Raw genomic sequence first — 9,913 nt, forward strand, 5'->3', positions numbered from 1 at the left:
TTGTCTACCGAGTCAGAACCCAACTCAGCGCCCGATCCGCGCACCAAAGCCAATAATTAAATTTCATTGAAATCAAATAATTTAATGGAGGGAGTTGGCGCCAGATTGGGGCGTTCCTCGACCCGGTACGGACCGGCCACGGTGTTCAGTGGACCGGTCAGGAAGTGGAAGAAGAGATGGATCCACGTTTCTCCGTCAAACAATAACACAAACAACAGCAGCAATAATCATCTCTCGCATCAAAATCATCACCAACACCACATCACCAACGGTAACGGTTCTAATAGTAACGGAAATAACGGCTCGCATCTGCTGCTGTACAAATGGACGCCACTCTCTCAAAGAGACAACAACGGTAACGGTAATGGGAATAGTAACAACGGTAATGGAGACAAGAGCTCTGTTAAGGATGATACGACACCGGAGGAGCCTCCTAGGCGTAAATTCAAATACATTCCGGTATATAAAGTTCTGGGTTTTGTTTTAGTTTTTGTTTTTTTATGTGTTTTTTTAATTTTATTTTTCTATAAGTTAGGTTTAGAAAGGTTATGCTGTTAAGTGGGTAGTGACTTTTGTTGGTTTTATGAATTGTTTTGTGTGTGATTCGGAAATTTGAATTTATATGTGAACTGTGGTTTAGGGTTTTATTTTATGGTTTAGATTGTGAGATTAAAGATTGAGCTTGGTGTGGTTGCTTACATTTGATGGAAAGAAGAAATTTTTGTGGGGTTTATAATGGTAATGTGGTTGGTTGACGGTTAGAACTTCTGATTTGGAGAATTAGATTTTGTCTTAGGGATTTGAGGTTTTTTTTTTTTTTTCCAAAGAAATTTGGATGAATTACAAAATAGTGGAGATTAAGCAGTAAGAAAGCCGTATTAGAACATTTAATGCATTTACATTTGAATTTGTCTTAAGAACTTGTTACTTTTGTTATATCTTGGTTGACTATAGCTATTAGCAAGACAGTTTACACTATGTTATGCCTTGGTAGATTATAATTAAGATTTTTCGACATATGATTTCATGAAATCTTTGAAGATGCATGTGTTTCATATGTGAACTGTGTAAGCATGAAAAACATTATTGGCTTACTTACTATATATAGCCTTGGCTATTATTGGGTATCCTTCAACACATGTTAGAGAACATTAATGAGGGGAAAATGTTTGTTGGTTCAAAATTGTGATTCATGTGGTTTAGGATTAAGGCTNTTTATTTTATGGTTTAGATTGTGAGATTAAAGATTGAGCTTGGTGTGGTTGCTTACATTTGATGGAAAGAAGAAATTTTTGTGGGGTTTATAATGGTAATGTGGTTGGTTGACGGTTAGAACTTCTGATTTGGAGAATTAGATTTTGTCTTAGGGATTTGAGGTTTTTTTTTTTTTTTCCAAAGAAATTTGGATGAATTACAAAATAGTGGAGATTAAGCAGTAAGAAAGCCGTATTAGAACATTTAATGCATTTACATTTGAATTTGTCTTAAGAACTTGTTACTTTTGTTATATCTTGGTTGACTATAGCTATTAGCAAGACAGTTTACACTATGTTATGCCTTGGTAGATTATAATTAAGATTTTTCGACATATGATTTCATGAAATCTTTGAAGATGCATGTGTTTCATATGTGAACTGTGTAAGCATGAAAAACATTATTGGCTTACTTACTATATATAGCCTTGGCTATTATTGGGTATCCTTCAACACATGTTAGAGAACATTAATGAGGGGAAAATGTTTGTTGGTTCAAAATTGTGATTCATGTGGTTTAGGATTAAGGCTATGATATGCAGTGATTGATGCTATCTGTTAGTTTTATTGTTGTTGGACAACATAGGTCAAATTTGCACACGATACATAGTTTCGCAGGATTTGAAGACTTTTAAAGAAAACAATTCTCCAGCTGAGGACTGCAAGTTCTTTAAACTATTATAGGATATTCTCAGCACACATCTACGTTAACTTTTTCTTAAATTAGTATATGTCTGCTGACCTGATATGGACTCTGATGGTAATCCAAAACAATTTGGGAATATACTGTAAATGTTGAAAGGACGCCAATTTGCATTAGTAATTGTTAGAGATAGACACTTCTATCTAGCATTTTTTTTATTACTCCAATTCTTTTATATGATACTGACTTAAAATCCTATGAATGATCCGGCCTATGGAGTGATTAGTTGTTTTACATTTTTAAGCGAATAATTGAACAATGTGTTTGGTTTAGTGGAAATTCTTCTGTGATTAGATCTCTTGGGACTGCACAAAGTTCTTAGGACTGAAATTCGCTGAAATCAGGTTGGGAGGGTTTGGGTTTAATTTGTAAGTTTGACCAAAAATAAATAAATTAATAAAGAGTTTTGGGTGGAAACACATTCATTAACTTCTGAGTTTTATATGAAGCTACGTGGACGAGGCAATGACTGTTGTTGTTCTAGTTTGCAATTATGCTTTATAATGTGGTTGAGTGAAGTGTCTGTTATTTTGTCTCTCTTGTTCTTGGTTGTTAGTGTGCTATTTGGATGGATGATGGTCTTGGTTCTTTTACAATGTAGATTGCTGTGCTAGAGGAACAGAAAAAGGCTGCAGAAAGTGAGGCTGAGGAAAATGCTGAGAATGAAGCTAAACCTACTGATATGGAGCCAAGCGCAGTGGAGCCAGCTCCCAGGAGTGATGGTTTTGATGAAAAGCCTGACATTAATGATGTACCTATGGAGGAAAATCAGGTGAATGGTTATCTATATGCCATTTCTTAAAATACACTTTCCTTTTCAAAGCTGTTCTTAGTTAGAGTTTTGAAGTTCTTTTATGAGAAATGCCATTCATACATAATGATTTATACTGAAGGCTGATGTGGACTGATGCTTAAGGGTATTCACTCTCTTTTCTTTGAAATAGAAAGTGAGTTATGCCATGTCAGCAAGCATACTCTATTATACTCTTTTTCTGTTTATGTAGTATTGCTCAACTTCTATACTGATAAAAGAAAACAGTATACTAATCTTGGAATGCAATTAATAAAACGATGTAATTTGCGTTCTTCTCATCAGCCCTTTATTTGAACTTCAAATTTTTGTGAGCCTTCATCACTTAAAATCAGTATAAAGCATTCTGATTCATGTCTTATTATAAGCTTACATCTAATGCTCCCTTGAATTTCAATCCTGTCTCAGGATGATGAACAGGTAGTACGACAGGATTTAAATGAAATCACTCTGGATTTGAGTTTGGGTTTGAAGGCACATGATGGTGACTCCAACTCAAAGACAGATCTGAGCAGAGATGCGAAGTTGGAAAGACTGAACTCAAGTAAGTAGAGGCCTTCTGAAGGTTCTGTTTTGCTGCAGAGAATATAAGAAGATAATTACCCTTCTATGTGTCCGATTTATTAGAGATCCAATTTTTCCCGGTACTCTGATCTTGCTACTGACTCTCATAGGAAACAATTTTTTATTTGGTTGAGTGGCTTGTCCTCGTATTTTTTAGTCTCTTATTTGATGCTCCCTTACAGAGCTGATTGCAATTTGTAGTGATTGTGTTTTAAGTAACACAATCATATTTCCTTTTACTTTTAAAATTGAACCAATTGATTATTTTGTTGGGTTATTAGTTGGGATTGTAATCGAGGAACCGACAAATTAATCTAGTTTTTTAACACCTATTACAAGTTTTTTTTTTTTTTTTTTCTTTTTTTATTTTTTTTTTTTTTTAATTTTTTTTTTATTTTGTTTTTTTTTTTGTTTTTTTTTTGTGAGTTGTGGCTGGATCATATGTCAAGTTGGCTGAATGTTAACAAGCAGTTCGAACAGAAGTTCTTCGTCAAATCTGATTTGCATACATCCTCGTATATAATGACAGATTTACTGTTAACCAAAAATACATTGGAATAAGAGTTCAACTTCAGACAGAATCATCTTCTCTTCATGTTTCAATACCTTCTTCTGTTCTTTCAAAAATTTGATATCACTATACTGAATGCATTCGGACTGATTAATCAAATTTAGAATCAATCATTTGAGCAGAAGCAAAGGCAGGAGAATGATTTGTTAACTAAAGCATTAGGAACAATTCAAATAAATATATACAAAGGGAACTGTGATGTGAAGGTCTAATTAAACCTATCCGGGTTTTTATTTCTTGGCTTCGCATCAACTCTGATCCCTATTTTAGGATAAAAACAAGAGTAAGACTACACTTTACCGATTTTGCAGACCGACTGTTCATCCCGACTGACTTGGAGCGTGTACAGGAACTTTCCACGTTGCAACACTCTACGTCAGTCGGATGGGGAGTTGGTCTGCAGAATCAGTAAGTGTAGTATTTTCCTAAAAACAAATTTGCTAATAGATGAAGCAAATATAGGCGTTAAAACGATATTTTATTAGCCCCATCCAAATTTTCCCAGAATTTTTATTAGCTTTACAAGCATAATGGGAAAGACAACCAATATTCTGTTACAAATTCTCAAAAACTTATTTAACAATTCAAGGCCAAAAATAAGGCATGCATCAATGACATTTTGAACTTGAATCAATTGCGAGGTAAAAAGAGAACAAATAACAAAGTGGGGCAAAGGCAACTGTGGTTAATCACCCTGTAACAAGATGTTTAGAAGATTTTTCGTCATCATTCTTTTGCAACTGCAGCCTCTTCTGACTCAGAAAAGTAGTCATGCCTGAAAATGAGAAATAGAAAAATTACTATGTGGAAAAGTCACGACAGGTAGGAATCACAGTATGTGATGAACATTCCACGATTACTGGAGCCAAGAAAATCAAGGAAAATTTCTAATTGGAGTATTCTAAAGCAATTGTAAGAATTATAGTTAAATTGAATTCAGAGGACAATATTAAGCTGTCACAGAAACAACTGGAGTAAGAATTACACTTTACTTCCTGTAACGAGAACTGAAGGATCATATCCTGTTATTTATTTCAAATAGAAACGAGTAACATAGATTTAACTTTAACATACCGGATCTTGCGTGAAAGTTGGTAGAGCCCTGTTCCAGCCATTGCAACGTTTACACTAAAAAGATTCCAGTTCTTCTGTAATTAAGAAAGAAAGATAGCCAATAATTAGTGTGTGCCCAAACTTGTCTCCCATAATCATCAGTGAATCATGAGAAAGAAAGAAACTTTGTGGTAAAAATAGGATCTGCCAAAAGGAAAATGGGATTCCTAAAGTTTGATAAAAAACTCTTCAATTTTCTTCTCTTTAAGTTACCATCAAGGTATGAGGGCAGAAACTCAGAATAGAAAACAAGATCATTGCATATATCAGCATGACTGCACTCTCAGCTAATTCACAAAGCAAACACAAGATATCAAATGTTCTCATTATACAGAATTCTCTCTTCCTTCTAGTCCTCTTCTCATTTCTCAACTCATTACTCATTTGAAGTACACCCTAACCCAAGATATAATCATATAATCAGATGACATAATTCACATACAAAACTCTTCAGAAAGAAAATTAGACAATAAATTATTATGTAATAACAAGCAAACAATCGATCACAAGTACAACACCACAAAGGCAAAGCTTTGCAATTAAGAAGCTAAACAAACATTACCAAACTGCAAGAGGAATAAGCTGCAATTCCCAACTTCTGAAAACTAGTCATCTTATCTATAACAAAACTTACCGGCGTAATAACAGTGCTGTAGCGCGACCAGATAATTCCAGTTGCTGCCACCGCTGGATACCAAATGCCAAGAGTGACAAGAAAAAATATAAGAATACCACAACTTGATGCAGGATATAAAGATAACTTATTCTCAAATACACACCTCAAAAAGGCACTCAAATTTACATTTTTTGTTAAATGAAACTAAACACTTTAACATTTGCATAATAACATACCAATTTGCTGGGGATAGGAAAGTTTTTCGGGTGGTTTTGCAAAGTCGGCAACATTAGCTATGCTGATGCCCCATTTAAAAGTTGGTGCCCAGAAGTGAACTGCAATTAACACAAACACCATTGTTGTCAAATTTATGCATATCATATACCAAGAATTGACGAACAATAACATAAAAGTCAACCTTAAAATTAAAATATTCATCTTACAGATCATATTTTTCCGCAAAAACGATAAAACCTTTCTTTGATTACACATATTTCAATCAAATTTAGTTCAAAGTTTCAGCTTAAGATTAAAATTAAATAATTAAAAAAAAAATCATTTTTATCCCAATTTCAACTGAGATTTGGTAAATATTCAGATAAAAGATTTGAGAACCAAAACGCTATCGTAGATGTTTAATCGAAAAACAAACTAAACAACGGATCTTAACCGCAAGGACGAACAGATATCTGCAATTTTGCATATTTTTGGCGTCACAGAATTGAAAAAAAAAAAACCGTCGGATTGGAGAACGAAATGAGTCCACTCACTAGTTTTGGGACCGGCCGGGTGGTTCCAGAGAGCTTGAAGCTTGGAAGTTGCCATGGATTCAACTCTCCTTCTCTGAAGACTTGAGCCCGTGTGCAAGGTTGGTAGGAGTTGTTCAGTGATTCTAATAAAGGTCGCATATCTACTACGCCGCTGGTCCCATTAACCAATCACCGGTTGCCATCTGGACATGAAACGCACCGTTTTGTTTAAAAAAATAAGTACATATCGGGTGAGTCACGAATGGTCTTGAAACGAAGTCGTTTACAAAATTGAATGTTACAAACTGACGTCCGACCTTTGTCTTTGAAGCAAGCTGTAGTTCCATGGATTCGCAGGGCCAAACTACGTCGCTGCAACGACTTCAAAATGTAGAAAAGGTAATTTTTATTTGATCTCTATCGAAAGAATCCTTAATTTCAATGAAAATTATAACTGAAGAAGAGTTAAAAATCTCGTGTTTGATTGAGTGTAGAGAGTCGTGAGGGTTTTGGAACTCGCAGGAGGAGTCATGGATGAGCTGGCAAACCCAATGGGTCCCAGAAAAGAATTCATCAACAACCATTGCGGCGAGTTCATGAAATTGATCAAGGTCCGTCCTTTTCTGCCATAAATTTCGTTGCGCTCTATTTATTTATTTATTTGGTTATGAATTTAATTTGAATTTAGGAACAAATTTAGCTAATTGTGATACCTGAAAATAGATTTGGTTTAATAGTTGCAGTGAATGTGCTTTCACAGTGCTGGAATTTTCAAGTTTGATCATTTCATAAGTAAAATTATGAAGATGAACTGACATTAAGCTTGGTATTACTTGATTAATAGTAAGCGTTTTGGCACCGCTGGTAAGTGCTTACAGGAATTTTGAATTTATGGTAGACAAAACTGGTTTTGAGTTCATTAAAGAGCATAAAAGCACTTCAAGTTCTTCTTGGAGAAACATTTTATAGGTTTTTGTTTCAGTAAGGCTTTGGTAGCACTTGATAGATGCTTTTCCAGAAATTCTTTTTTGGTGCGTTTGGGAGTGCTTTTGGTTTCTTGTATTAAATATGAAAAAACAATTAGATTGAAGTCTAAGCTTACAAGTGAATTTAGAGGATTATGATTTAATTATGGTTGGATGTTGGGAAAATAGATTATTGAGTATTGAGAATTCAGCAATTTTTTGTTTGCTTTATGAGGCAGGACATCCAAGTGACACTGCGGGATGAGATTAAGAGTGCGTGTGAGTACCGTCCGTTTGAGAAGTGTGATTATAGTTCAAGAATATCAAATGAGATCTGTTGCAAGAAACTGGAATATATCCTTTCACAGTTGGATGAGATGATGCGGACTATCGATGAATATCATGGTACTGCTTGAGGCTGCATGTGATAGATTTTTTTAGGCACTTTTCATATTGTTAACGATACACAAATTGTTGAAATTTATTTATGTCAATTTTAGTATTTAGGAGGACATAGGATATCTAATGTTATTCTTGATCATTTGTTTTTGTTATAAGTTGCTCAAGAAATGTAGGATAAAGCTTCTACATTCCGACACTGTGACTCTGACTCAGTTCATATGCTTTTCAAGTTCTCTTTAGATATTGTAAGTTTTCTTGAGATATTAATATTATACTTAGAGATGAATGAAGCTTCCCGTACTCTTTGGCTGATCCTCTTTATAATAAATTCAATGTTTGTCAATTTTTTTTTGAGAACCAATTGTCTTGAAAAATTAAAAAAAAAAAAAAAAAAATAGTTTATGGTTGAAAATCATTTTGATCTATATGGATCAGAAAATGATTATTTAACTGAGTATCCGCTAGCTACCAGCATGAACAACCTCTGTTTATTCTTTCGTGTTTTTATTTATAAACAAAAGAAACTCACTAATGGTTAGAAGTTTGAATCATACTTTGGTGGTAATTATCATAGGGAGTATTTTGTATATATGACTATATACATAATCCTGTCATGATCCAAATTGTATCCCTTTAAAACTCTTGTTACTTGATAGTGGTGTATTTGCCATGTCTCTGCTCTTTTGATTAGGGGAGTTAGTTTATGGTTTAGATTCACGATGATTGGACTGATAAATTGGAGTATTTGTGTTGGCCATATCTGCTTATGTTCCTATAATCCTCTATTTTCAATTGGGAATATTTTTGAAAATATTTCCTTTACTTTCTCAGTCTACAGTTGGAGGTGTTTTAAACATTATTTGAACTCTTATCATCTGTAAATGCAGATAATTCCTAACATGTTCGTTATTTTTGAGGAAAACACATATCCTCCATATGTACCTGTAAAAAAAAAAAAAATTTCTTACTTGGAAATCCTCTTCATTAACACATGAAGTAATGAATTCAATAATATTTTTCTATTTGCTTTATTATACAAGAAACTAGAGCAACCGGGATGAATAATATTTTAGATGCTGGTGGAAGGTGAATATTATTACTATCTTCATCGTGTTATAGTACTATCATCAAGATGATGTCTTTTTTATGATCATGTCAATTTATATACAAAAGTTTGTATGTATTAACTTTTCGATTCACTACCTGACTACACATTTGCCCCTACATCGAGTCGCTAGGCAACCTCCAAGGGTTGGCTGGTTGAGGTTCACTTTTTGCTCTTTCATTGCATCACAGCCCCCCACTGGAATCGCTTATTGGTCCATATTCAATAGTTCTTATTTATAGTGTCAATGAAAAACGAGCAAACCAGGAGGGCAGCTCCATAAGCTGGAGGAGCTCCGGAATCTTATTATTGATAGGATGTCAAGTTAATAATGGTGAAAAATAGTATGAAGTCATGGGATTGCTAGAATGTCTTATTAACTTGGACATCCTGTCAAATAGTAGATTTACATCATCAACATATATATAGTTCATATTTTCAAGAAATATGTTGTCAATCAAAGCCATGGAAATTACACTGCAAACTTCTTGTTTGAATCGAAAATATGAGCAATTTGTTGGGACAAATAATTCTGACAATATTCTTGACTTGGAGTCGATTACAAGAGGGTGTTGATAAACTGGTCAAACTAGTTTATAAGCTTTAAAATTAAGTTGATTTGTTTGTTATAACTTTTTTGAGTTTATAAGCTAAAAAAATAAGTTGGAGAGGTTTTTTTTTTTTTTTTTTTTTTTTTTTTTTTTTTTTTTTTTTTTTTTTTTTTTTTTGCTTATAAGCACTCTACTTGTAAACTAGTTTGATCAAGTATATTACCACATTATCCTTATTTAATTTTAAAATTTCATATTATACCCTTGTTTAATGTAGTACCATTTTTAGTCATTTTATAATAAAATATACTTATAAGTCACATTTTACTAAACACGTCAACTATTTATCAGTCACTTATAAATATTTTAACCAAACATGTAATTTCTTAAAATTTCAAATGTTTATAAGCTAAAATTAGCTTATAAATACTTGTTGCTTATAAGTTAATTTTCATAAGCTCAGACAAACACCCCCAAAACCTACAATTAAGAAAAGTCCATTTGAAGAAA

The 9,913-nt window shown here is 33.6% G+C and overlaps 3 protein-coding genes across 3 annotated transcripts; 2 read left to right on the top strand and 1 right to left on the bottom strand.

The window, feature by feature from the left end:
• The first annotated feature begins 13 nt into the window (after window positions 1-13).
• LOC116137601 (basic-leucine zipper transcription factor A) lies at window positions 14-3,611 on the top strand. Its single transcript, XM_031423294.1, has 3 exons — window positions 14-459; window positions 2,558-2,728; window positions 3,176-3,611. The coding sequence occupies exons 1-3, from the start codon at window positions 85-87 to the stop codon at window positions 3,317-3,319; spliced, it is 690 nt and encodes a 229-aa protein (XP_031279154.1). The 5' UTR covers window positions 14-84; the 3' UTR covers window positions 3,320-3,611.
• A 752-nt stretch (window positions 3,612-4,363) lies between these two features.
• Window positions 4,364-6,536, bottom strand: LOC116137578 (mitochondrial pyruvate carrier 4). The gene is made up of 5 exons (XM_031423275.1): window positions 6,402-6,536; window positions 5,868-5,966; window positions 5,650-5,702; window positions 4,977-5,050; window positions 4,364-4,677 (listed from the first exon to the last, which is right to left on the bottom strand). The coding sequence occupies exons 1-5, from the start codon at window positions 6,454-6,456 to the stop codon at window positions 4,629-4,631; spliced, it is 330 nt and encodes a 109-aa protein (XP_031279135.1). The 5' UTR covers window positions 6,457-6,536; the 3' UTR covers window positions 4,364-4,628.
• Window positions 6,537-6,653: 117 nt separating this feature from the next.
• On the top strand, window positions 6,654-7,939 carry LOC116137577 (mediator of RNA polymerase II transcription subunit 11). Its single transcript, XM_031423274.1, has 3 exons — window positions 6,654-6,779; window positions 6,875-6,991; window positions 7,585-7,939. Exons 1-3 carry the CDS (start codon window positions 6,726-6,728, stop codon window positions 7,759-7,761), a joined length of 348 nt encoding a protein of 115 aa, XP_031279134.1. The 5' UTR covers window positions 6,654-6,725; the 3' UTR covers window positions 7,762-7,939.
• The last annotated feature ends 1,974 nt before the right edge of the window (window positions 7,940-9,913 follow it).

The sequence above is a fragment of the Pistacia vera genome, unplaced genomic scaffold (assembly GCF_008641045.1).
Source record: "Pistacia vera cultivar Batoury unplaced genomic scaffold, PisVer_v2 Contig331, whole genome shotgun sequence".
Classification (NCBI taxonomy): domain Eukaryota; kingdom Viridiplantae; phylum Streptophyta; class Magnoliopsida; order Sapindales; family Anacardiaceae; genus Pistacia; species Pistacia vera.

Bases quoted from the DNA above. Each gene is read 5' to 3' on its own strand.
- LOC116137577 (XM_031423274.1), top strand. From the start codon at position 6,726: ATGGATTCGCAGGGCCAAACTACGTCGCTGCAACGACTTCAAAATGTA. The intron at 6,780-6,874 runs GTAATTTTTATT...GATTGAGTGTAG, and splicing joins GACTTCAAAATGTAGAAAAG to AGAGTCGTGAGGGTTTTGGA. The intron at 6,992-7,584 runs GTCCGTCCTTTT...TTTATGAGGCAG, and splicing joins AGTTCATGAAATTGATCAAG to GACATCCAAGTGACACTGCG.
- LOC116137578 (XM_031423275.1), bottom strand. From the start codon at position 6,456: ATGGCAACTTCCAAGCTTCAAGCTCTCTGGAACCACCCGGCCGGTCCC. The intron at 5,967-6,401 runs GTGAGTGGACTC...TGTTAATTGCAG, and splicing joins CCCGGCCGGTCCCAAAACTA to TTCACTTCTGGGCACCAACT. The intron at 5,703-5,867 runs GTATGTTATTAT...TTTGGTATCCAG, and splicing joins TTCCTATCCCCAGCAAATTG to CGGTGGCAGCAACTGGAATT.
- LOC116137601 (XM_031423294.1), top strand. From the start codon at position 85: ATGGAGGGAGTTGGCGCCAGATTGGGGCGTTCCTCGACCCGGTACGGA. The intron at 460-2,557 runs GTATATAAAGTT...TTTACAATGTAG, and splicing joins GTAAATTCAAATACATTCCG to ATTGCTGTGCTAGAGGAACA. The intron at 2,729-3,175 runs GTGAATGGTTAT...ATCCTGTCTCAG, and splicing joins TACCTATGGAGGAAAATCAG to GATGATGAACAGGTAGTACG.